Below are 27,958 nucleotides of genomic sequence, written 5' to 3'. Positions count from 1 at the left end.
TCCAACTCAACCAACTATCAACAAACTACCACAATAGTATTTTTATTCATAGTACTTTCAAGTATGCTTTTCTATGGGAGCCCATTTCCGCCAGTTAAAGAAAAAAAAAAAATAGGATGAAAACTGTAAGATTAAAACATTTATCTCATACATTTAATTTTCACCTTAATCATTTAGATTTTTTTATTTCTTCTTTTTATCTCAAAGTTTTCATAATTTTTTTTCTTTAATGGGCTTCCATACTTTTCTGATCATACTTGCATACTCTTTCAATGCAGGACTTATAATATTTTAGTGCACTTCCTCCACCACTGGTTATCATAAGAAAATGCACCACCTGTGTGTCCTCTACACCAGGGTTGCCCAAAGTGGGGCCAGCGGACCACAGTTGGCCCGTTATAAGGTTCACTTAGCCTGTCAGATGCTTCTAGTGAAAACATTTTTTAAATTAATAAAAAATTAGTAAAACAATGTTTATGCCCTTTTTATTTATTTTATATTGTATTAATCACTTTCATTATTTGATCTTTATTTTTTGCGTAATGCTCTTTAAATGTGAAGGATCCCAAATTATTAATAAGGGATCAATAATTAATACATCTTAGCATTACAAGGGTGCTTGTTTTTGGCCTGTGGCCCACCACTAAGTGCTGCTCCAGACTAGTTGGCTTGCCAGGTCAGGAGAGGGTTAAAACAGTCTGCTGCACGGTAGGGGTGTGAACACTTACCCAGACACACACACACACACACACACACACATGCAGATAGACACACACGGTACTTGGTTCTCACCAGAGACGCGTTAGTCACACAGCGAGCAGGACAGAAGACGGTCAACCTCTCAGCCACCTCAGGAGAAGAAGGCAAAGTAAGTTTTAGCAGTCATCACTTTTACATATCTAACGTTAGCTAGTAATAATAGCCTACAAGATGAGCTAACTCACACCAGAGTATTAAACGTTAAAGTTACCGTTGTCAGTTCGCAGCTGTCTGGTTTGCCAGGAGAAAACTTAAAGTCTAGCTCTCGAAAAAATAAAATAATGACCAAGTTTCTGCTAGTTTATCAGAAAGCTAGCTAACGTGTTAGAGTAGTCGGTTAACTAAGTTAGCTGTCTCGGCTAAAGTTACGTTAGTTTACAGTTGACGTTAACGTAACGTGACGTTAACGTTCTGTGAAGTCCGTGAAATGATTAACGGAGCTGGTTTGGATTAACGTTTGATAAACTTCGATAAAGTGTTGGAGACTCTGAAATAAGTTTGTATAAATCGGTTAGTTTCAGTTTCAACTCAACATCCAGGCTCAGTCCAAGAGAGAGAGCTATTAACGGGCTGGACCTGTCCTCCATGGTCAGGGGGGACTTCTCAACTTTTCGGGGAATTTGGAGACATTTTCTAGCTCTGTGTTATCGCTCTTTTTGCTGTTGTGTGACATAAATGTTGTGATTAATCTTTTATGATAACGCTAAATTAGTTCAGTACTGTTGGTTTTAATCCCATAAACGTTAAAGCAGATGTCATATGGCCCCCCAGTATGAATGGACCTCCAGGATTAGCTAATTTAGCTTTACTGTCAGGGGTCCAGCATATGGTGAAATGGTGAAATGTCTTTTTTTCACCTAACAGAGGTATAAGCCAATTTAGAGACTGTACAGTGTGACAGAAAAACTGTCCTCATCACAGGGGCCAGTGTCTCAGCTGTAAAGTGACTGATGGAGCCATCCGCTCAGAAAGTAAATATTATCTGCACTGTTACTGTATGTATGCATGGAGTTTAACTCGTTAATTTACTCAAGGACAGTACTTAAGTACAATTTTGAGGTACTTTGAGGCTAATATTATACTTTTTACTCCACTTCATTAATTTGATAACTTAAGTTACTAGTTACTTTGCAGATTACTGGCGGCATCAGAGGAAGAAGGGTGCATGTTTAAATTAATTTATTTTATCGACAGACAAAAAAAACCCATTAGTTTCAATAACCAGCAAAATGTTGAATAATCGATCCGATAATTGGCCGTACCGATAATCGATCAACCCATAGTATACAGGATATACATCATTTACTTTTACTTCTGCTTTTTATACTTAAGTGCATTTAATATCAGACACTTAAAGACTTTTACTTAAGTACTATTGTAATGGGTGACTTTCACTTTTACCAAAGAAATATTTTTACACAATATCTTTATTTTGTTGTTTTGATATTTATACAACATTGCATGTATGTGTCTTGTATTTTATATTGTATTCTTTAACAGAAGCCCTGGCTATGTACAGATATCTTATGTGACATTGGTAGTCGGCACAATTCGATAACAACAAAGCTGTCAGGGAGGTTTCAATGGGACACAAACCTATTTTCATTAGGATACGTGTATTTACTCGAGGCCTTGACAGGAAGAAGGTTGTGAGCTTTACAGAGACAAAGAAGTAAAGAAGCAATGAGTAAGACCTACATGCCACATTGAAGGCAACATCCCATTACCACAGAGTTTTTGACATAGAAGCTTTTTTGCAATATTGTTGCTTGCAAGTGGAAAATCATATCTCAGGAGACATTGGAGGAAGGCTATAACTGAATGAAGCCTCATATTGCTCATATTGGGTCTACTGGTGATGTACACATTAAGCTTCAAGAGGTTAATGGTGTTTCCATCACTTTTGATGCCGGTTGTGACAGAAACATGAGTTTTTTTTCTGTGTTTTACATCAGCGGAAAAAGAAAAAAAATTGCCCTTGTTGCAACAATGGCACATCCTTTTTCAGTTTTCATAAGATAAATCTCTGTTGAATGGTTTTAGCTGGACAAACCAAGAAAGTAATTTTTTAAGTAATTTTGCCTCTGGTATGTAGTGATAGTTTCATTGTGTCGTAGATGATCAGTAATATCTGGTAGTAGTTTGTAAAAAACAGTTATGCTCTGTTTAGTGTTGTTGCCACTGATGTCTCATCATTTCCACTGGATGGTGGCCTTTATGTTACATTTACATTAAGGGCATTTAGCAGACATGTCATACAGTAAGAGACCCAGTTACTCAATGGGAAATCCCCTCCATTCTACAAAATGTGTTTAAGCTTATTAACTGAAGCAACTGAACCGATGAAATATTGTCTAGACTACAGATTTTGTATGATCCAGATGAATGAACATTTAAAGACGCATACAATATTTAGATAATGAAAGTTTACAACCAGGCCTAGTCCTCACCTTTACAAAATTGAATTCAGCTGTTCTCAGAAAAGTATCTGTGGTTATGCTGTTTCCTGTTACTCAAACAAAAATGCTAATTGTTCCACGTAGTTCTGTCACTATACAGTAGATCATGAGCTACATCCTGTCCTTACAGATGGATAAACAACATTGTTGCCTCTATTAAAGCAGGATTCTGACATGGTATTAAGGGCTTTAGTACCAGGATGGTGTTGGCAGGTTCGTGCCAGCCTGATGGCCTCACAGATGTGTAAATGGGTCATACATGAACATGATAGGAGGTGGTGGTAGATGGATGTTGGCGCATCGCCTGCCTTTTAGAGTACAACGGAGCTGCAGTTGATCCATGCTGGGTCTATTACAGACACAGTCAATGCAATCTGCCACTAGTGCTGTCTTCATAATCGTCTCCATTCCCCATGCTTCTGTTGTTCAATAAACCAACACTAATTTCAATTGAACACCTCCTCTGCACTGGGAGGAAACAGGGGGCTTCAGAGGGGAAAATGGCTGTAGGAGGTCACAGACTTCAGAAAGACCAGGTGACTCATTTGCAGCTTTCTTGGAGCAAGTTGTTTCTTTTTCTACACATGGTTTTTGCACCATACAACTGAGCTTACTCTTGTCTGCTTCTGCTCTCTTATCTTCTTGTGCTGTCAACAGCATTATGGATACAAGCTGTTATACAAGGTTATAATGTCACTGGTACTTGGAATTGCTGTTTGGCTCTGCCTTGAATTTCCATCACAGTTTTCGCTCCTTTTTTTCACCTCGGAACAGATTTGTCATTTCCTTTCAGGGAGTCCAGTGTGATTGGGTTTTTTCTAGGTAGGTTAAGCAGAAATAAACCTATAAAATGCCCCCACAGTTTACAGTGTGTGCTCAATGTTTGCGCTTGCATGAATTTCTGCAGAAACACTGAGTGTATTTATGATTTGGCTTGGCTGCTAACCTCAATATAGTCTGCTGGCTGCTTCAGAATAAATTGGACTGGGCCTGTTAGCCTATTTTTTTTATTGTTGTTTGAAAGATATAATAAGTAGCAGCATTGAGGCATTGTTGGGAATTATTTTCAGATGGACAGGGCTCAGTCAACAAACAATGGTTGTCATAACTAAGCCTTTTTTAATCCGCACTGCTGCTCACCATCTAGACATAAACACCAGCAATCTCCTTTAAGGATTATCTACTTTGCAGGGTTATCTGCTATGTAGTTTGGACTTTATACTGTGTGCAGTTTTGTAAACATGATATTGTGTTGGTATGTAGGTTATCAAGTACAATTAATAGCCTTTAATAACAATGTTAACTGTAGCCGTCTTTTGACAGGCTTGCTCTACAGACTTTATTTTCCACATAAAGCTGAAACCCAGCCACACATTTTGGATCAGAGAGATATACAATATTCAGTTGCCCATGTTTGCATTTGGTTACTCGAAATACCTTGTGCTCTTGTGACATTTCCCAGAAGTTCAAATTGTATTACTTGGTGAATGTTAACTTTCAATTTTTTTTTTATTTCTGACCCATGAATCGAATTGGGAAGATTAGATTAGACAAAAACACAATAACACAGTGTCCCTTTAGTCAGAAGGCAGGGGTAAAAGTAACACCATAGTTGGAAAAAAACAGCAAGTGAACAGCCTGATAACATTTTTAGCCGGGTGTAGTTCTTATTAAATACCCCGTTTCCTGTTCAGAGTAGGCCGCAGTTCATTACCTGTTTTCATGATGTATAATTTGCTTCGATATTATTTCTTCCTTTTTCAATTACATGTACACACAAATACACCACTGACTGAAGAGGAAGATACAAGTCAAAAATATGACTTCGAGTTGTCTGCAAAGTTAATATATTTGCAAATTACTCAAGTGTGTTTCCAAGGTAAATTTAATGTTATTTAACTGGTAATATAACATATTAAGTCCCTGTAGAAAGTGATGTTTTGCTTGATAAAACATTAATAATAAACATTTTTATTTACCCATTCAGCACGTCATCTGTCATAACACAAAAGTAATTTTCAGTGACACATGCGCACAAATCTCTAAACAAGAAATCCATCACAACAAAAGACGTAGGTCAAAAACAAAAACAAAACACTGCAAAGTGCAGGACCTTTTTTGAAGGTTTGTGAGTAACTGTACCTTGTATATTCAGAGATTATACACAGTAAACATAAGGTCATGGGTTTCTGCTTCTAAAAGCAGTATGCACTGTTTAAAATTTAACTAAATACACACCATTATAGGCCTAGCCATTGGGAAGAACCTACAGTTTTGATGTACAAGAGACAGGGAGAAGAGAACAGCTTGTCATCTGATACACAGGGAGTTGTCTTTATAGGATATTTTCAGACTCCTCAAATAACCACAATGGCTGGTTGTATTTTCAGTTCTCCCACTGAAGGAAAAGGTCTGGTTGTGGTAAATATTTTCTTTGGACTCGTGGAGCCCAGGCTGATCCGTGCTGCCAGAGAGTTTCATGAAGTGTCCCCACTGTGCTGTATGTGTGGTGCTGGCCTGGCCTACAGGTGTTTCCTCAGAGGAACATGTTACTCACAGAAAAGTCACCTACCAGTCATACGTGTAGGCTTGTATGCTCATGATAACATCTGTGTACATGGGAATTATAAATGAAGAAGAGTGATACGTACAGTAAACTGATCATAAAATAACCCAGACGTCAGTGTAACATGCCCAGACTTTAAATGTCAGACAGCTACAGCTCTCAGCTTGCTTTCGAGGGCTTGAGTCACAACATTATGGTGTTGTCTGTTATGTGGTTATCCGACATGAGCCAGACCTGTTGAACACGGCTGGATATGGTTTTAAACGGGATGCTCTTGTTGTACAGTCGGCTTTAAGTAGTTCATAAAATTGACTGTAAAACTCTACTTCTAACAAAGTTTTTTGCTGCTAGTAAACACAGTTGTAGATGGGCCTGCTTTCCTTCTGCTTGTGATGACAATAGCATGCCTAACCACATGCTGTCATGGGCTCCACACAGTCATCATGACTTCACCACTCTTTACTTTTGTGGTGGTCTTCCCTCCGGTCCGTCTCACCAGGGTAGTTCCTCTTGTTTGTCAAGAATAAAACTACATTTGTTCACAAGCTTGCTTTCAAACGTGTACACCACCATCATTAAATCTAATATTCTAAGACAAATGGCCAATTGTTGTCTTGTAAACGTGGGGACTAGAGCAGTTTGGGCACTTTAATACTTGAGCAACATGGCTGTAGAAAATGAATTAGGCTGATGTTGTTGCTTTGAAGATTAAAGCTGTTTAATCAGGAACCCAACTGTGCAGATTTTCCTGTGTGTCCTGTGGCTGACTTATTATACTATTAAAGCAAGGCTTTTCAAAAGGCTAGCCGTCTTTGTTTCTTTTCTCCATCCGTCTTCTCTATTTGACCCACCCACACTATACTGCGATATAACCATCAGATGTTTAATTTAACCTATAAATTCTGTTTACTTCTGTCTTCCAGAGGCGCAGCCATGGGGAAAGGATGCATCACAGTCACCAAATATTTTCTATTCCTCTTCAACCTCCTCTTCTTTGTAAGTAATCACATTTCACATCCTCACTGTTTGGTGGCCATGCTGCAGTTGCTGCAGGAGCATAGCGTGCCCTGTCAGAATCATGTCACATGACTTCCACTATGTCAGCAGCCTTGTTTACCCAAGATAAAAAAGATAGGTATGCTCTGCTCTCTCTCAGCTGAATCAGACAGTCATGACACATAAAGAGTCGTCTGATACCTTTCAGCAGTCTTTATTTGAATAAGCATTCTTTTATAAATAGCACAAGAGATTAGTGGAGATACATAGGGAAATGTGTCTGTCCCTGTGATGAGACACATTACAGATTACCATAGAACAACCAGGTTTGTTTCCTCCTCTCTCAAACCAGCCACAATATAAAGTCCAGGGGTTGATACTACCCCAGACTCCTAAAACTGCCTCTGCGAGGATGTCCAGACCCTTCCAATGAGACTGCGGCTGTAAACCTGACGCAGACTGTTTGATGTGAACACTCGACTCTAATAGGAAGCGTGTGTGTCTGTGTCAGTGTTTGTCCATGTGGACAGATTAGACTAGTGGAGGCTAGAGGAAGCCAGGAAGTGGTGGGCTAATGATGGCTGCCGGGAGCATAACAGTCGCTCTAAATGAACAGTTCTTACCCAGGGCTCTAATGACTGTTGTGGGGTTGGGGAGGGGTGGCGGTCCAAGGGGGGAAGCTGGCGAATCAACAGCCTCTCATCTATGGATATTGCCCCCACTGCAGCGCCCCACAACGTCTAAACAAGATCCCTCATAATTACATAGAGTTCTGCACTTCATAACCTCATTACAAGGGTACATGAGGTAAAACTGATAATTTTCGGAGGCTTTCAGACGCCAGAGACAAAATGTTCCGGTCTAGAGGTGATGATTCTTCTCATTTCTTTTCTTCCTTATCCTCACTTACCACTGCTTAGTTTGCTGCTTTGAATGTGATATCACAGACTGAGTATGACTAATAGATCTGTGGCTGGCTTGGTGTTAATTGTGAGAAAAACGGGAAGAGCGGGTCTCTTGATCCTCTCCACATCCTCATTCCCTCTGCACGTCACTGTGAGAGAAAGGGACATAGAGAAGAGTTAGGAACTGATTAATCCCAGATGTGACAGACTGAGGAACAGAAATAAAGCTCTCTGTTTTACTTTCATACAAGATTTATTCTCTCTGTTTCCCCTTTCACAGATCTTCGGAGCACTGATCATGGGCTTTGGCCTTTGGGTCCTCTTTGATAACCAGAGCTTCATTGCTGTTCTACGTAAGTGTTAAAACACTCACACACACCCCCGCAGTCCAGCTGCCACGTCCTTTAGTGATAACGCTCATGTTGGCAAACATTCAGCACTTTTGACCCATGTCAGTTCAGCTGTCCTGAGCACAGTTGAAGTGGAAATAGAGATTGGAGAGTGTGCTTGTCAAATCTTAAAAAACTCTGGCTCTACTCTGTGTAGTTTATGTGAAATTTATCCCATAGGACTCATTCCCCAAGGAACCACAAAGGGATGTTCGCACCAAACCAAAAATGTGACTCACAGATGAAATTTAATGACTTCCTCAGCCACTCAGAAAGCTACCCTGTAGACATACAGACAAACACAGACAAACACATGTGTGCAGATCCAGGGGAGTAGGTTAGTCAGGGGGAGGTGACAGACTGATGATTATTAAGGCATCACAAGTTGTTTCATCTTATGGTGAAAAACAGCAACTTTATTTTCCCCACAGTTTCCACTGAGTTGTACTTTGAAGCCCAGATGGCAGAGGTGCACAGATAGAATTTCCCACCCTCACACATGTTGTCACAGATCTTTTTTTAGACAGTGCGAAGTGAAAAAAGGAACCATGCCCCCAAAATAAGGCTAAGTTATCAGCTTTGTCATTGACAACACTATGTCTAACTTTGGTTATCTACTGTGAAAAGAGAGTAATGAAACCCAGTTCCAGCCTTGCCTCAAAAGCGCAGGGAACCACGGATGGAAACTCTTAGTTGCCATAAATCTTGTAATAAATGTTTTCAGTGTATTCATCCCAGATGGAGCGTTGCCGAGAGCAGCAGTGGAGTTTTCTCCCAGCATCAGTCTATAAAGAAGAATTCTTTCAATTTATTATCTGCCAACTGAATGTAAGTGTTAGAAGTCAAATATAGCGTTTCTTTCAGAGAGATACACCTTTCCAGTGGGAGGTGAGCATATGACGTGGGTCACATAGTTATGTCTGATAATGAGTGTTAACCCTTACAGATCAATCACATGTGGTAATAGCGTGCATCAATGTGCCAATCAACAGCTATGAATTTTTAATGAAATATTCCAAGAGTGAATATCTTTACTCAGGCATCATTACCAGACCATTATTTGATTCAAATACAACAACTATTTTAAGTTTTTCTTCAAGCCAAATGCTCTCTGGTTGCAGTTTCTCAAATGTGAGGATTTGCTGTTTCTAACTGGTGTATTTCATTGTGAATATTTGTTGGTTTTGGACTGTTTGTCAGGCAAAACAAACAAAATGTCTGAAGACATCATCTCGACCTCTGGGATATTGTGATTTTCACTATTTTCTTAAAGACATAACAATAAACTGATTAAACAAGAAAATAAGCGTAGGTTTCAGCCTGAAATTTTTTAGCTTGTGTTTGCAGTTGATGAAATGAGAACGGCTGATCTCTGAGGGCTGAGCAGAGCTGGAGAAATCTATATTTAGGCTGGCGGTCTGTGCTGCTTTGGCTCCCAAATGGTGAAAACACTGGAGTTTTGACGAAGACCAGCCAGAACTGACCTTGGGTCCTGAAGGAGTCAGACTGAGCCCTGTCTTTCTCTGGCTCATATTTCAGCTATGGAGGTCAATACTCAGGGAGCAATCGCTTCAAGGTTATTATTGAGCTGAGTTTGCTTATCTCCAGTCAGGCCTCCAGAACATAAAGGCTAGTACAGTATCCATCATATCTGCGAGCCCCAGTGCTATTGTTATGATAATCCAGCTGTTCCTCCAGAGATAGCAGAGATCCTGCTTCACTGATACCCTGAGGATATCCCTTCCTATGTTGGGCTCGATGACCTTCTCTCCTCCCATGTATTTTTGTTCCCTGTACCAAGGATAGGTCAACCTCAACCTCCTCCCTAGGTCCATGGATTTCTAACCTCACTGGAAATGTCTTTGCACCCTGTAGAGGAACAAAAACCAATGTTGCAAGCAGCTCTGTTTATTGACTCTTCGTGCTCCCCTCAGAAGTCGTACCATTGCCTGACCATAAACAGGATCTGTGTGTTTTCAGTTTCCATTCTTTATGAGTTATATTAATAGAGGCCATCTGCAGCTGTCCCAATGACTTCAGGCAAGGGAACTTTGGGAATGTTTTGGTTTCGGGTCCATTATTTTTCATTTAAAAGGGCATCTTCCCCTCAATGGACACCCTTCTGTATCAACACAATGCTGTTAATACTTTACTTCGGTGATATGATGCCTTGAGTTCATCTTGCTAGCACTTGAAAAAACACAGCTTGCCTTATGTTTAAACAAAAGTCAGCCTTGGAAAAGGAGGTCTCTGCGCCAGAGCAGAGTTTGGAAATATGCTGCAGATTAATTCAGAAACTTTCCAAAGTCACGAAGACAGAGGAGAGGAACAGTTTAAGTGGAGGAGCTGCTTAATCTCTAGAAATTCCACACAAAGTCGATCTACTTATGTTTACATTTTAAATCTGTATATAATGCCAACCATGACTTTCCTTCAGCTCTGTACAAGCTAAATGTGTGGCTCTGGTCATGTTTACAGAAGGACCTGCAAACAGTCCCGCCTCCTCCCTCAGCAGCTTTCTTGTAGGCCACCATAATTCTTGCCTCTTTAAATGGAAAGTTCCATGGAAAACACCCAAAGAACTATTTTAGAATATCTTTCAGTGACCCACATGGAAACTTGCCATGTTACACGACAGAGCAGAGCAGTAACCAGGGGAACACATGCTGACTTGGGGAAAAGGTGTGAAATTACTGCAGGACTAGAAGCTAGCTCTGCAGCAGGAAAGTTGTAAAGTATCTGTTGTTCCAAAACCTTTATACACCTGGCAGATGGTCTGAGAGGAACCACTTATCTTTAGTTTAAAACACTTTCATTTCAAGAGTTGAAATAGCAACTAAAAAAGTAAAAGTCCCCCTGAATATGTTCCATGTTAGCTACTGATTCTACATGGTGTCCAAATGTTAGATGTACAGCCAAGAACATTAGACTTAACTGCTTCGATTTTGACTTTAGAAGTGGTCACAGCGGAGAATAGTTTTGGGGTTGCATTAGTGTTGCATGATGTCTCCTCTAACTCCAGGGTGTGTGTTTTCATTGGAACAAGTGTTCACTTACTCACTGGGCTGCAGGGAAACCGCACACAAACATCAATCTCTATTACACTTCCCACAATTAATAATCAGGGAAAAAAGGCTTATGATCTACATGGAAATATAATATTTGAATGGTCCACCAAATAAATCTGTGTTATGCCTACTAAATGTGCCACAAGTGCAGTGAAACAGTTCTGTTCCTTTCAGCAAACATTGAGGCTGACAACTGTAATCATAGTAGCAGAAAAACTGATGAACATGCATCGTGCAGTACCAGTTAGACACTTAAACTTGCGTCACTGCTTTCTCTATTTTATCTCTGCTTGAGATATTGATCTGCATCGAGCAGTGTCTCTCAACTTTTGGTTTTGCATGTTCAGTGTGTTTCAGAGAGAGAAACAGAGAGCGACTGAAATAACATGCTTCTACAGATTGCCAGATATAGAACATACAGTCCGCTCGTCTGCCTCCTTTTAAATGCTACCCTGTAGCCACATGAACACTCTGCATATGTTGAAGTACTTTTAGCTTTCAATTATTGTCAAACCACCTCAACATGCACCGTTCTGGTAAACCATGAACAGTCGGCGTTGTACATACATATAATGATGTCCTTGTGCAAGCTTGCGTACTTTGCGTCTGTGTTATAAATTAGTAGATTTCTTTATAGTAATTTGGTAACTCAGTACAAGATGTACAAAATATAAATGGCTGAAACTAACATTTGCTTTCTTTTTTTAGTATTCTGCCGATTTTTTTCCTGAGTACATGTTTTTTGGGCTAATAAATGTAGAAAATAATAACAATAATAAACTTTATTTAGAGTTTACAAAGCGCTTTGACAATCAAGCAAAAAGCAGGAAACTCAGGAAGACAAAATCACAGTAAAGGAAGGAAGGTTGAAGAAAGAAAAGGAAAGTTAAATAAATAAAATAAAAATAGATAATTCATTTTTCAAAGTAAATGCAGTACACAATGAGTAAAAATGTCAAAGAGTCCAAGGTGACATCATCAGGTGTCTTGCTTTTGTCCAACTAACAGTCCAAAATCCAAAGATATTCAGTTTACAGTGATATGAAACTGAAAAAAGCAGCAAATCCAAAGCATAAACTGGTGAATGGTTGAAGTTTTGCTTGAAAAATTACTGGAACTATTAATTGATTATCAACAAAGTTGTCGGTACATTTTTGTTAATTGATTTATTGACCTTTCAACTCAGTTACATATAGGTCCTATTTGGCAAATGGTTAAGATGCATATAACTGCAATATCTGTGCTTCAAATCCAGCTGTCTCTCTACCATCAGCTGTCCATAAAAGGCAAAGAAAAGTACATCATACACAAAAAATAAAATAACAGAATAATGACCAACATGTAAAATATATTAACCTTTTACATAAGAATAAGCTGTTATTGTAAACAACTTTTTGTACCTATAGATTCATATTTATGACAGTAAAAAATAAATTGGTTTTAAGTCTTGTCTCAAAAATGTCCTTGGTGTTTGAGTACGTGTTCAAGTGAAGTAGTTTATTCCAAAGAATTGGGGCTTGGGAGGAAAATACTCTGCCTCCCTTCAGATTGCTTATTTATCTTTGGGATAATGATACAGCCTGCATCCTGTGATAATGAGTGTCCATGATGGAATATAAAGACAAGACTGAGGAGGTCTGCAAAGTAAGGTGGTGCTAAATCACAAGCAGCAACTTACAGTTTGACTTGTCTAATATATGTGTGAACAAATGTTGCCTCAGTGTATGTGCAGCCATTGAGTTTTACACAGTAGACTTATATTTGGAGAGACAGCTTGTTTTTACTGTCTGTGGGATAATTCATAATCACTGCACATCTGCCAGAGTGCGTACTGTATATGACTGCATGAAGCAGCAGCAGCTAATATGATAAGGGACCTTGGAGCTGCCTCTATTCAGCTTCCTAGCGAGCGAGCCAAGAAGCGATGGAGGAGCTGCTGTGTCTGTCAGCTTCTTCACCAAATGGATGGGAGTGAGTTATCTGATCGCTCTGGCTGGTTCTCTTGGCCCAGGAATCTCTAGGAGTTGGAGCCGTTTCACAGAGCTCCGATTCTGGCTTCGTCTGCAGACCGAGCTCTGACTCTCTGGAGCTCCTCCAGCCTCAGATAACACACAGCCACATAATGGCTCCAGTTTATCTCCTCTCCAACCTTCCAATCTTCCATTTCAGTCCCTGCACCCCTCTCCTCCAGGAGCTCTCCCGCTCCACATACCAAAGAGGGAAATCAATTAATCTTGCCACACATTGACTTGTTTTGGTCAAACTCTCTCTGGTGGCCTATTAAAAATAATCTTTTGTGGGAGAAAAGCAATTGAATGCTCTGAGTTTGGAGAAGTGAAAGGTTTGCGCTGTGAATCATTTTTGGCATGCTGTAACCATCTGTATGAAAATGGGTTTTGCATGTGAACGAGGCCTTCCTCTGAGCTGCATTTGTTTGCGGGCACACTCACACACACACACACACACACACACACACACACACACACACACACACACACACACACACACACACACACACACACACACACACACACACACACTCTGTGGATAAAGTAGAAAAACAAGAGCAGAGATTAGCATCCTACATCTGCTTTTCTATTAAGATGAGATGTGTGTCAGTGCATTTTTGTGCTAGGTGGTTGTGTTTTTTGTTGAAAAAGGAGCTAAAGACCTGAATTTAACTGCAAATTGTTGCTATAAAGCTGTCGTAGCAGGTTTATAGTTTTCAGTGCCTATATAAGTTTCAGTGGTTCTATGTGAGTTGAACTCTTCTTGTGTTTTTTGTCTGTTCAGAGGAATCATCAGACACAGTCAAAGTGGCTTCCTACATCCTCATTGGAGTGGGCTCCCTGTCAATGGCCATGGGCTTCTTCGGCTGCATCGGAGCCATCTACGAAATCCGTTGTCTGCTGGGTCTGGTGAGGAATGACATTCACTTACAGCTACAGCATGGTTAAATTTAATAAGAGGCAGACACAGGGTTAACACCGCCACTATGGTGCGATAAGGAAGCTTTCACTCATGAAAGATCTAACGTCTTACCACAGCTCAGTTATTACCACACAGGAAACTAGATGCTCTGTTGTATGACAGCAAATACATTTCCTGTCTCTCTTTAATATTTAGTCTCTAATAAAGACATAGAATACCCCGCCAAAATAATAAAGATTCTCAGCAGTTTTTGCCTCTCTAATCAACCAGAGCAGTTCGTCTGCTAACTATATGCTTGAAGTTAATGCAGACTTTTTTTTTTGGCAAGAAACATTCACCTAAAAAGCTCCTGCTTGAATTCTCAAGCTCGGCTAAGAACGCATGATAGATTCCTGCTGACAGTAAAGCCCTTTCGCATTTCTGCTTATGTGTGGGCCGGGTGGCTCGCAGCATGTGTGGATTTACAGAGGGGAGGGGGGTGCCAGGGATAAAGCCAGCGAGATGTAGGGGGTACAACAAGAGTGGGGATGGGTGCGTGACCTCGGCAGCGTTAAACCTGCTAGGGGTTAACTGAAGAACTGCTGTGACCTACTTCTCCCAGTGACAGTGACCAGCTGGTGCAAGACCCCCATCACACACACAAACACACAGACACACAGAAAGACCACCTCTACACTAAGGAAGGATCTTTATGACTTACATTAGTCTTGCAGAAGACTTGAGAGATTATGTCTAATACTCTAACCTCAGATTAATGACTAGTTAAAGGCAAAATGTCTCCACAAGAGTGTTCTTCACTTCTGCTTGTTTTCTTACATAATGTGGGATTTTTCGGCCACAGAAACAAGTTGTAAACACAACATTGATATACCATCTTTTAAGTTAATATAGCAGATTTGTTAACAAACAGTTGCTTGTTTACACATCCAACAGTTACAGAGCAACATTAACATTGATTTGGAGTCATGTTTCTGTCCACATGATGAATGTAAATCCAATATTCACTCTCCTGTTTTTGGTCTCTACCAACTCCCGAGGGAAATATCTGGCTCTTTAGCTTCTAAATGCTCCGCCAGCTTGTAGCTAACTGTTGTCTGTCTGCTGCTGGGTGATTAGGTGTAATTTAGTGGATTCGATTATAGCCACTTAATTTTTCTTCTTTATTTAATTTTCTACAATTAGTAATTGGAGAATATTGTTTTTTTTTGCTGTATTGTCAGTGTTTTAAAAGTTGTAATTGTAAATATTTTTATATAAACATTTTTCTTAATCCCCCGCAGTACTTCACCTGCCTCCTCCTCATCCTCATCGCCCAGGTCACTGCTGGAGTTCTCATTTACTTCCAAAGAGATCGGGTAAGACACTACATCTACTTTTCTCCTTCCCCCCTTTCTTAATTTCCCTTCTTTATAAATTGTCCTCCAGTATGTTTTTTAGTCTTTTAGTGTTTTTTCTTCTTCACCTTTTAACCCTCTTCCTCCCACAACCTTTCTACCCGCTGGCACAGCTGGGGCCTAGTGGGTGTTTGTGCTTCCCCCTCTTTACAGCTGTGGCTGACTGCATGTAGGTCTTAGCCAAAGCTGTGAGGAGCCCCCTGCATCCTGTGACGTAACACATGTTCCTACCTCAGCGAATGGAAAGTGACAAAATGGTAGTTCGGTCGAAAGTTGGTAGAAAGTAAGATGAAGCAGGTGGAATTTAGGAGATGTGTGACAGAGGAAGTAGGGAGCGAGATTTTTGGACTGAAAGTTTCCATAGTCGTCTCAGTTCCCCCTCTGGGTGGGTGTTTTGTGTAAGAAGTAGAGGGCAGACAAACTCATGATGGATGAGAGTTGCTAAAGCTAAGCGGTTGTGACATATTAGATTGTTATGTCTAACACTGCCCCATCCAAGGCAGTAATTATCACCCCAGGGACAGAAACCACTATCTACCAAAGTCTTTGATGAAACAGTGCCCCCTAAAGGTGGCGTCACCAACTCACCAAGGTCGATTGACTATGTTTCATAACCTGCAGTTATCTGAGTCATAAATGAGTCGTTAAAAAAGACAAATCACAAGTGATGCACCTTACACAAGACCAATAAAATAGACAGACATTGCAGCCAAATGTCAAGAATACATCCAATATTACAAAATACATCAGAACATCATACATTGTTTGTGAGTTTTACATTGTTTGTGAGCTTTACATGTGGAGCCTTTTGGCACCTTTAGGGTCACTATCACACTTTTTAAGTTACAAAATGCAGCATTAATGTTGGTAACCATCAAACAGAGGGAAGGTTTGAACTCTTGTCCAGGGTTTTTTCTCTTAAACTTTTGAATCTGAGGTCAAATTAATAATAGAACAGGCCTAAACAAAAGAATCAGCCATGTTTGTTTGCGATGTGTGTGTGAAGGGAGTGTTGTGTTTGGACACACCCACCTCTTGGACCGGTTTCAGACTCTGAACATGTCCATTCCCTCCCAGGACTTGAAAAGCCTTTCCCTCGATAGACCTCACACCTGTAGCGCTCAGGATAGGCAGAGGCTGATGTCGCTCTTTCAGCTGTTAGCCCTCAAGCTTCTGTGTGTGTGTGTGTGTTTGTGTGTATCTCTGAGCGCACGTGTGTATCTGTAGCTTTAGACACACTCCCTGTGTTTAAGGCTTACCACAGGGCAGGGTGGTGCTCTTTCCCAGAATAGGGTGAGGCAGTCGCTCGTCTCCTGTAGAGCTCTGAAGATACGTCGCTGCCACCGCTCTGTGGTTTTACACACATAAACACACAGTCATGCCTCTGCGAAGCTGTGTTTGTGCAATGTTTCAGCCCAGCTTGAGACTTCACAGGGACATACCACCCGAGGTGTTGCCCTAAGAAACATTAAGTTCAGATGTTGGTAGTAAATTTTAGAAAAAGAGTTTGTGTGGGAGTGTTTACTTTTTTTTAAACTCTATCTCTCTACTCTGCTTCAAAGATTGATTTCTCTGTGGGCGATCTGTTTACTCTGTATTTGGATCATATACAAACATGCACAGAGCTATTTATAGTATTTGTATCAACTTAAAACAAGATATAAGTTGATTATTGTTGAGAATGTATTCTTGTGTCATTTCCAGTTGAAACATGAGATGTCCAACATCATAAAGGGCATGATAGTCAACTACACAGGCCAGAACAGAACCACAGAGCACACCTGGGACTACATTCAGAGGACGGTGAGTAGACTCTTCAACACACACAAAAGTCTAATGTAATCAAAAATTTAGATATCCATTTTCTTCATGTGGTTTTTAATCAGCATCACGTCTTCTTCCACTAACATTGAACAAGGAATGAACTTAATGCATCAAAACAAGTGTGTTGTATTAAAGTGACAGTTTGCATTGCTGGTCCCATGAATCCCCCTTTACTGCCCATGACACTGCCAAAGTTATCTTAAGAATACATGCTACGTGCATAGATGCATGAACAGCAGCAGGTTGAAAACAACAGATGCCATTTGGTCAGAGGTGTTATCTGAAGTGACTCTTACAGCACCGTGAGTGCATTTATTTATAGACTGGGTGTCTCCAGTGTGAATTGAGTTCTTGACCCTTCACTATAGTCGCATGTTCTTTTCATTGTAATGCTGCAATGAACACAAGGTCAGCAGAATGGCAAGAACAGGAAAACTAACCTTTACTCCACATGGTTCGGGGGTTAAAGCTAACCTTTTAATTTGTTGACAAATTAAAGCAAATACAAACAAACCAAGTATAGCTCCTTTTTAAATTAAGTAATTCGAATATTGGTATCATTTTTAAAATTTTATTTTGTGTAGCTGTAAGTGGTGGTTTGCAGCCATTTTTACAAACAATCCGTTGACACTTCTTTTGACCAAGTGGGGGAAACATTCAAACGTTTCTAGTACCTCTGATGAGGACAAACAACTGTGAGGCTGATGTGAATGGTTGCTTGTAATTATGGTCAAAGCAATGCAACATAAACTTGCTGTATAGGGCCACTTCAACAAAATTAGTCAACGACATGACAACAGCACTGGTATAATTTTATCTATAAAGCTATACTGGGTAAACTTCCAAAGTACCGGTGTCCCCTTCTGTCTGTCTCAGCTCTGAGTTACCAGCTACACCCCTCCAAGAAGTAGTTGCTTTTTAATGTACCTAGGGTTTGACAGATAGGGGAAACTGCATTTTCGTATTATGTTGTGATTTTGTACGCCTGCTACCTTGACCTACTCTCTTGTCAAAGAGATTTTGATCTCGGTAGGACTTTCTGGTAAAATAAAGGTGAAATGAGATTCAGAAAGTTGTTTTTTTTTGTATCTAGCACAATATAGGTAATTGAAATTTTATGCAGGCTGCTCAAAACATTAAAAACTTAAATAAAAAAATACCAACTTGTCTAACCTTCACTTTGCTTCAATAACCCATAGACCTCACAGTGAAGAGTTTTTTATTGTTTTTCTATTCTCTCGTGAAGAAAGCGTTATCCTGAGAAACTGAGACACTGTTTCAAGAAAGCATGTTGCTGTTGAGTTTATTAAATTTAAAGTTTCAATGTTTTGAGGAGAACAAACAAAATTCCATTCACTGCTAATGTTTGGGGCTGGCAGCAGTTTCAGTTTCAGAGGAGGATATGTTGGAATCACAGCACATAAAACTGAAACCATTTGCATGATCAAACACATGAAGGATAAGGGAGAAAATATGTTTTGTTTGTTGTACGTGGATGAAGTGACTCATTAAACTTATCAGCCCATAGCTAGTAAAAACAAGTCTGAACTTGAAGTAAGCTGAATCAGACTGTTCCGTGATCTGATCATTTTCTTCACTATCTCCTTCCTCCTTCTCTCTTTATCTTTCCTGCCACGCTGCTTTCCCCCAGATTGATCTCAAGCACAACAAAATACTATTTCACTGAGCCAATGGATTTGCCACTGTAGTTTTGCTTTCATATTATTTATTGTACCGTTAATTTCTGGCTCTCAGCCTTTTTGTTTCACTCCTTCCTCTTTTCTACCTAATCACTCGACTCATATCCTCCGTCTCCTTCATATCACCAGATGAAGTGCTGTGGATGGACTGGTCCAGGAAACTGGACTGAGAACATTGTGATCAGGAACAGCACTCAGAGGCTCCACCCTTGTTCCTGTCGCAACGAGTCACTGCCTGGACCGGATATCAAGCAGGTCGGCCTGTGTGAGCACCTGTCCCCAGATCCACCCATCTATGAAACGGTACAAATCACCCAAATCTGCCATGTTTTCTCTGCATTAAGGTTGGAAGTAATTTCGAAAATCATAATTGTGAATTTACTCATGAAGCCAACAGCTGTTCATCCACTTTTTTCCATCTGAGGCTGGCATGGCAGTATGCAAATAAATCTTTGTTATAAAGCAGCATAATTCTGCCATTGGTTGTAAAATCCTTCCAACTTGGTTCATCATTTTTGCGGTTACTCAGTCACGCAGGCAGCGTGTGAAACTGCTGTGTAGAGCAGCTGTGGTCGGCTGCACTGATGAACTAACTGCTTTTTAACAAGGGACTTTTCACCTATGCAGGTTTTTACGTCAATGTATTAATTTTGGTTGATGATCAGCGATGATTCATTCACCACACAGACATGTCGGATATCACTCAGCTGTTTTTGGTTTCCTTGGCAATATCTTGCAAAACATGTCTTGCATTTTAATGAATTTTAATCTTCTGTTTGCTTATATTAAGTCTTTTGCAATATCAGACAGTGAGTTATTGCTTAAACATTCACATTTAGTCATTGAGAGTCTGTGCATCATGCAACTTGTAGTGGTGGAAGCAATATTGAGATCTTTTACTTAAATGTACTACAAGGAGTTTTTAATGATTATGGAACAGTCTCAGTCTCATACTGATGCCTGTATATGACCTACATAAGCAAACAAGAAGACCATCAACTAGAAGATTGGCTATTTGTTTTTTGTTATAATAGGTATTCCCATTGCCTCTCCCTGGATCAGATACTGACGTATCCATCCAGGAGTGTTGAGGATGAATTAAGTTAAGCAGCGTCTCTGTAGCCTGGTAGTACGGCACTAAAACTGTTTATTTTGTTTCACCTTTGTATAATACTGCACAGACGTCTTCAACATGATGTCAGAAATCTCATTTCTTCATAGTCTGTTCTCTGTTGATAATTTCATACTGTTGGGTAGTTAAATCATTAACATGTTACAGACTAATCAAATGCTTGTCAAGATCACAATTTGAAAACTATAACTTCTACTTTGTACTTTTTACTTACTTTTACTAGCTAAAGTACTACTAAGTTTACCTACCAAAGTAAAGTACATATTCTTCAAAATGTCATGCCACTACTGTTACCTCTCCTGACACCTTAATGAATAAGAAATGCTACCCAGCCCCTCTGAGGTTTACATAAACTTAAAAATTTAAACGCTGATACTTCAGCTACAGCACGCCTGCATTGTTCTGATAAACCTCATTACATAAGTCATTTTGACTCTGCCAGCTCGGTGTGGCAGCGTGGTCGTACCTAATCAGCACAGTGAACACCGACAGCCGAGGCGTGTTGTTTGTGCTGTGTGATTTGTTCAAACACCAGGAAAGCTCCATTGTTCTGTTGTTTGGTCTGCCTGTTTCAGAAACTTTAGTCTCTCTCACAGTTTTCCTCAGCTCAGCTAAGCCGTGTTTTTCTTCCCCTCACTGATTCGCTCCAAAGCCAACAGTTGTGTTTTGAAAAGGCTCTGTTCATGTCCGGCTGGGATCACGTAGCCATTCATCTCTGCTCGGCACGTTGGCCTGAAACCCCCCTCTTTCCATGTCTTTCTTAACCTCTCTCTCTCTGTTCTCTCCTCCAGGGCTGTATAACCAGTGTGGAGAAATGGCTTCTGGACAACTGTGGAGTTATTCTGGGAATCTGTGTCGGTGTGGCAGTCATTGAGGTATCTATCTTTTTTCCAGACTAGCCTTAAAGAATGAGTTGTGCTTTTATTTTTCAAAACTGTCATGATACAATACTCACACACATATGTATTGAACACGTATTTTATTTTCTTGTTCATACTGGCCATGAATCAATCCCTGAAACTAAATCCAAACAAATGAACCATTCTTAGTTTAAACAAAGCTAATATGAGGCTTCACCAGTCTGGGTCTCTCAGGACAAAAAAGCAGCAGTAACCCTACAAAGGAAGAAGCAGTGTGGATTTTGAGATTACAACAACAAAAAACTAGAGAAATTAATTTAGTTGACAAAATAATGGGCACCTATTTTGATAATCAGTTTAATAGCTTGTCCTTTCTCGAGCAAACAAGCTCAACATCCTCTTGTTCCAACGTCCAAAATATGAGTATTTGCTGCTTTTCTTTGTCCTATATGAAAATCAACATTATTTTCAGGTTTTGGAATAAAATGACTTGTTGGACTGACACAAATTCAAATTGATGACATCTCCCTTTATCTTTAGGAAATTTTGACTGGCATTTTTTACCATCTTCTGGTTCTCAATGGACCAAGAGTAGAGTAGAGTCGTTAAGGGTAACACCAGTAAACTTACAGCACAGCTGGACGATTTTTACCAGTTTGTTCTTGTATTTAAGACATAGACTGCCAAATCAAAGAAAAAGAAAGGCCAGACTTAATAACAATTATAATTAAAATTAAATTAAGCAATACGGCATCTTGTTGCGTCCTCTTTTTCCACAATGCTTTATGGTGCTCGATTGAAGATTTAGCTCTACAAACTGTTTATCTTGATGAACCAGCGGCCATCATTCATACAACTGTAGTAGATGGAAACAGACATAAATTCAGATTTTCTTGTGCTGATTTTCTGGAAATTGGGTTAAAATCCGCTCTAGATTTGGATGGAAGCCATGTCTTTTTAATTTATTGGCTTCAACATCTATATGATTGAGTGAATGCTTCACTTGTCAGTTTCAACTCTGATAACTAAGCTGACAACTCCATCTCCTCCAGCTCCTCGGAATGATCCTCTCCATGTGTCTGTGCAAGAGTGTCGTCCAGGAGGATTATACCAAAGTACCGAAGTACTGAGCTGAAGACAGAGCCAGCTTCACACCGCACACAGATGGACCGACTCTTTTCCTCTCTCTCTCTCTCCTTGTCTCACATTCTTATGAACACACACACAAATTAAGACAGCTGTCTCCACCATTTGAGCTTCTCCTGCCGCGACAGCTGTGCAGATTTCTCACGCTCCATATGTCCCACACACACATAAACACACACACCTCTCAATCAAGCTTGACACACTTGTTGGACTCCACAAGTTACCATTGTTGTCTTATCATTTCGTTTATGATGTCTCTGTAATATTTCAATGGTGAAAGCCTGAGAACTTGTGCGGTTTGATACGATGCAAATGTTCATTTATGTGTCGTTTTGTTTTCCTTGGCTGACCTCAATGAAGCGCTTATCATAGTAGTAGAGAGAGCACTTTAGTGACATTTGGTGAGCTGAGAGCCGGAGCGTCTTCTGACTCCGGGGCTCGAAGATGAGAGGGAGACGGGAGGGTGTGGGTGGCTGCGTGGTAGACGCTTTTTCAAGGATTAATGCCACTATGTGATCCTGCAGCTGGTATTTTTGGTGCAGAGGGTGGAGGAGAGGCCCAGGGCTGAGCCAGGGCAGGGCTGCTGTGGTGGAGGTTTTGGCTTCTTTCATCAGCTCCTTGTACCCAGTAGCCCTGATATTAACCTCCGTTTACACCCACTGCCACCGCCTCCTCCTCGTTTCCGCCATCCATCTGTTAGCGTCTCTAAATCACGTCCTCGCGGGCGTGTCTGACTGGTAACCAGTAGCTTTCCAAATTGACTAGTTTTGCATGAAGTAAATGTGTGTATGATGTGTTGAGTGAGTATTTTAATTTCTTTGTATTCTTTTTTTTTATATATATTCTCATGTCATCTGTTTTTTTTACAACTGTACATATGACTTCGGTAAGGGATTATGGCACTTTAGTGCTTGGTCAGCATTTTATATGGGAAAGCTGTCACCCACATGCTCTTGTTTTAAGAGTCCTATTGTTCTTCGTTTCCTGTCTGTTGTTTATGATGTACAGAATGTGGCTGCCACAGCAGCTCGTCAGCACTATTTAGGTCTGAATCAGAGAAATCGGAACCCTTTCGAGTGAATCTGTCATCGCTCTTGAAGCTATATTTTCATTTCTTCAGCACAGCGTGAGTTTGTGAACAGACAACCTACCATAGCATCTTTATTTAAGTTCCTCACGCTTCCTTCATTTTGAAAAAAATCAAGTTTTTTACCATTATAGCAGCTTTGTGACCACAATGTACTTTCCCTTCTCTGCAGGGGGAGTTTGTTTTCCAAGAAGTCAATTTGCCCGGTTTATATTATCGGTAACAAGAGCAGAGAAAACGTTGGAAGCCAGCAGTGATTGCATATTTCAGAATGATTTGATTGCTATGACCAGAAAAAAATAGTGTTCGTCAGATTTGCTGGAAATGTTTTACAAAAATGTCGCGTTGAGTTTCCTCATTCGACTGTATCCATCTCGTCGTGTTAGTCCCTGAGCTTCATTTCAAACACACTATCATGGATGAATTTATGGTTAATTCAGTGGTTATGTTGCACTTTTATGTTGTTGGTAGTTTTTCATGCCTCACGAGTCATTTCAAATCATGTTCATTATGCTGCGATTACACAAGAGGGAGGAGACTGGTCATTCAAAAAAAAAAAAAACTGTTATGTCTGTTAGAATTAAATTCATTTTCTATTTTCTGACCTGCCAAATTGAAAGATTAATTTAAGTTAAAAAGAGATGAAGGCTTTTTACTGTTTGTTTAAGATATTTTTACGCTTTTACAAAAAAATGAATGATTCAATGTAGTAGAAAAAATATTTGTGGACCTGTATGCCATGTTTAAAACCTTTTTATTATTGAGAACTATTAAATAAACCTGAACATTGGTAACACAACTTGACATGCAGACTGATATTTTGTCTTTCCCATGGTCCGTTGTTAGGTTTTATACCTAAAGCAACCAGAAGATGGCAGTATACAATCAACAGTGTCACAGCCTCTGACTGAAATGCATTTGGACCAGATGAGCAAAATTAGTATGTTATGGCGTTTTCTGTGTACAATGAAAGATTATTCATCAATGGATTAATTATGTTTTAAAAACCTGATTTGTAGAAGCTGCAGCTTTAATTAAGGCTTCGTGCTGATTCGAAAGAAATTACTTATTTCACTACCTCCCCAGTTTCTCAATCCTACACCTCTAAGCTAATTCATTTCTCCTTTTGTGTGTTTTTTGGATTATTTCCCAATTTAGCTTTTGTGTTTTCTTGTTAATTTGGTCTGACTACCCTGTGGCTGAACGGAACAAAGAGCTCCACAGCCATTCATTTCCCTCTGATAACAGGATTTTTCATCTGCAGTAAACACAAAAGCTCCTCTCTTAAGATTTAAGTGCATTGACTCTTATCAAGGAAAGGGAGTCTCGTGATGTCATGTCATGCCAGGAGCTAATACCTCACCACTGACTCAACCAACGCTGCTTTTCGAGCAAAACAGAGCAATCACAGCACGGACCCTCCTGCTCTAATCCACTGTCGTCTAAGACACTTAACCTCGGTTTAATGAGTACAGCTTAGTGTTCTCTCAGGAGATTGTTTTCAAGTATTTCAACAGAGCCACGGCTCACCAGGGAGTTCTGTCCATGCTGTGTGATTCGAGAACAACAACTGTGGGCTACAAGGAGAGTATCCACAAACTGGATTCAAGCTCCAAAAATGTCATAGGACTGAAAAAGACAACGTTTTAGCTCTACCGGATATTCAGCAGGCAGACGGCCAACATGACAAAGAACAAAGTTTATTTTAGCACATAACTGATTACATCCTGTTGACATCGGAGTCAACTCATTGTTTAGTGTCATTATAATCAACAACACTTACAATATGATTGAAGTTCAGAACTTGTTAAGAATAATTGTGTGACTGAGGGGAGAAACGATGGGGACAACGTGGCTGAGGAATGTCCAATAATATCTTCTGTCTCTGGATTAGTCAGCTCAAGTCTTACTGCATTATTGTTTTACCACTAGAAGGTTAAAATGTGCACATTATTGCTCAAACAAGTTCATAAAAGCGACTATTTTGCAATTCAATTCGAAGTGAATGCATTTCCATTCTGGACTGTTTGTAGGACAAAACAAGCTATCTGAAGACGTCACTGTGGTTTGGATTTAGGACTGTTGGTCGGACAAAACGAGACATTTAAAAATGTCACCGTGGACTTTCAGGTATGGTGATGGTAATTTTTCACTATTTTCTGACATTTTATAGACAAAACTATTAATAAATTCATCACGATTAAATGTATTCAACCGTATACAACACAAATTTGTCTAATGAAATGATAATTGTAGACTGTTTATGCTACTCGGAAAAACAATGATATGAATAGAAGAATAAACAATCAAGTCATGATAATAAAATAAAACTATCATCGAAAACAACTATTGTACTCAGGATAATACTCATGGGATTAATTGTCAATTCAATAAATGAAGCAATATTATGAAGAAATTGGCATTTTGTGTGATTTGGCGCCCCCCACAGTTTCTGAGTGCAACACCACTGTCGTAAATATCACTAGCAACAAACAAAACTCATTACGTCATAACAATGTCATGTGTGGAATACTTGTATGTTGAAGTAAACATGTATGTAACGCTGTGATCCTACACCATTCATCCTTTTACAAGACACTGTACCATCAATATGATTATGAAGCTGTTACTTTGAGGTAAAAAGTTACAAAATGTTGCTTAAAATAATGAAAACGATCGTTATTTGCAGCGCTAATTGATAACTCGAAAAACGAATCATCAGATTAACACTTAAATTAACCAAATAGTTGAAGTTGTGTCCATAATATGGATTTTTTTCTTTGTATATAGGCTGTGGAAAAGTAAGCCGGGGCTATAGGCAGGATGGTGTGCTGCTGCTGGGCTCATCAGATTACACACACGTGCACACACACAAGCCAAGCACAACAAGGAAGGAAAGCTTCCTCTGTGTTTTTTCCACATAGCTGTCAGTCAGTGAGTCGGGGGCAGAGGAAGTGGGACAGATGATGATCCCACTGAGACCGAATGAAATAAAAAGGATGAATAATGAAGATGTCAAGTCCACGTGTTCGGTAAGCTCTGAGTAACCTGGAGTGAAATCTAAAGAATATGCTGATTTGAAAAACACCTCTCTTGAGGATAATGCAGTCCTTTCTTAACTTGAAGCACACATGTATTTTACACCACTGCGAGGAGTTCATGCATACAAATGAGACGTGTGTTTACTGTATGTATTTACTTCCCTATCAGTGTGTGTTTTTAGAGAACTCTCCGCTCCACTGGTGCTCATCCACCACGGATGACGGTGGGGGGGCTCTCTCGTGTCGTGAACATGTTCAGGCAGCACCCCCACTAAGGACCCCACCTCCACCTGCAGACCGACCCTGTTCCCGTTCTCCTGCACGGACCCCCTCCTGCTTTCCTGTTCTGAATCTCTCTCAGGGATCATACATAAACAAACAGTGTGCTCTCAGCTCGCTTACACATATACCCGTCTGATAGATATGTATAATAACATAACTAGCCCGGTCTATCCCCTGTCTGGTGCAGATTACTTTTAAGCCTGAGGAGCCCTAATCAGAAATGAGCAGTATGAGTCACAGTGCCTCTGTATGAGATGGAAAGAGGATCAGCCCACTTCCATTAGCTGTTTAAATTGTTTCTGTGATAGGCTCAGAGGCGGCAAGTGGCGGCAGGTCAGTGGGTGTCCTCTGCCTCATTTCCTGCCCAGCGGCTTGTACAATCCAGCATCAGAGAAGAATGATACTCTGAGTCACCCTCAGGGCCACCTTCCTTTCTCTCTCTTCATCTTTACACACCTCCCTCTCTCTCTCTTATTCCTCTGGTGGCCTTATCCATTGTGATAAGGGCGAGCTCTCCTCTCCATGAGGCCTCTTTGGCCCCTCGGAGAGTAAAAACATCTAAAGTAGCTCTGCTGCAGCTCCACTTCCTCGTCAAACACCGGTGAACATCAGCAATATGACTCTGAAAACACTGTTTCCACTCCTGTTCCGGTGAGATGGAGAGAGAGATGGGCATGATGAGAGACTCTTGGCGACAAGTGTGGACCGAGAGAGACGGAAACTACAAATAGGCACCAGTTCTCGTGCACGATGACACAAATTCAGGCAGATAACAGGATATACATTTCTGCCAGTGATTTCACACTATTCCACTGAGCTGCAGGAAGTGGCAAATAACCAACACAATCAATATACCAACAAAGGCAGGGAAGAAGAAGACTGCCAGGAAGTAAGCAATGCAGGTTGCAAAATTATAATAGACAGACTGCGGTAGATACACTGAAGATACACAAACACATCTTTACCGGCCTGTGTTGAGAAATCTTAACAACTTGTTGAGCAGACCTTGCCGAGCAATTTGATTTGTGTATTCAACCCCTGTTCATTCATGCTGCTAATGCTGTACACACGCTAGTTAGCTTGACAGATTGGTAGCAGGTTGCCGGTAGCTAGTATCTTTGTATGCTGCATTCACACCGTGTCTGCAGAATGGGAAGAACAAAAGCCTTCCGTTATTCTGACTTGGGTCTAAACAATATCACACAAACCCATCATTACCATCCAGTGATGGCAACATGCTAGTTAGTTTAACTTGAATACAAAACTATAACCTGTAATAGGTTATTTTTTCCCACAGCATGGTCTTTCTTGAGGTACCTGGTTTTAAATTTAAAATTTTCATTTTCATTAAAATGTTCATGACCAAGGAAGTCTCAAAGATGAAGTTAATAGAGTTAAGGGCATTTTCTAACCAATAAA

The 27,958-nt window shown here is 40.1% G+C and overlaps 1 protein-coding gene across 2 annotated transcripts; it reads left to right on the top strand.

Annotated features, from left to right (window-relative positions):
- The first annotated feature begins 692 nt into the window (after positions 1-692).
- On the top strand, positions 693-24,015 carry cd82b (CD82 molecule b). Of its 2 annotated transcripts, none has more exons than XM_084364818.1 (9): positions 693-868; positions 6,708-6,780; positions 7,966-8,038; positions 13,936-14,060; positions 15,354-15,428; positions 17,172-17,270; positions 19,121-19,294; positions 20,915-20,998; positions 22,036-24,015. In XM_084364818.1, the coding sequence occupies exons 2-9, from the start codon at positions 6,718-6,720 to the stop codon at positions 22,111-22,113; spliced, it is 771 nt and encodes a 256-aa protein (XP_084220944.1). In that variant the 5' UTR covers positions 693-868; positions 6,708-6,717; the 3' UTR covers positions 22,114-24,015. The 2 variants fall into 2 exon arrangements, with proteins under 2 accessions (XP_084220944.1, XP_084220945.1); XM_084364819.1 differs by lacking the exon at positions 693-868 and adding an exon at positions 1,207-1,269.
- Positions 24,016-27,958: the final 3,943 nt, after the last annotated feature.

This window comes from Pagrus pagrus, assembly GCF_965226575.1.
Source record: "Pagrus pagrus genome assembly, chromosome: 10".
Lineage (NCBI taxonomy): Eukaryota > Metazoa > Chordata > Actinopteri > Spariformes > Sparidae > Pagrus > Pagrus pagrus.
This window is presented reverse-complemented; position numbering and strand designations above follow the sequence as displayed.

What these genes read in the sequence shown, in the direction of transcription:
- cd82b (XM_084364818.1), top strand. Translation starts at nt 6,718, where the DNA reads ATGGGGAAAGGATGCATCACAGTCACCAAATATTTTCTATTCCTCTTC. An exon ending in GAGCTTCATTGCTGTTCTAC is followed by an intron (nt 8,039 to 13,935) that starts GTAAGTGTTAAA and finishes TTGTCTGTTCAG; the next exon opens with AGGAATCATCAGACACAGTC. An exon ending in GGGACTACATTCAGAGGACG is followed by an intron (nt 17,271 to 19,120) that starts GTGAGTAGACTC and finishes TCATATCACCAG; the next exon opens with ATGAAGTGCTGTGGATGGAC.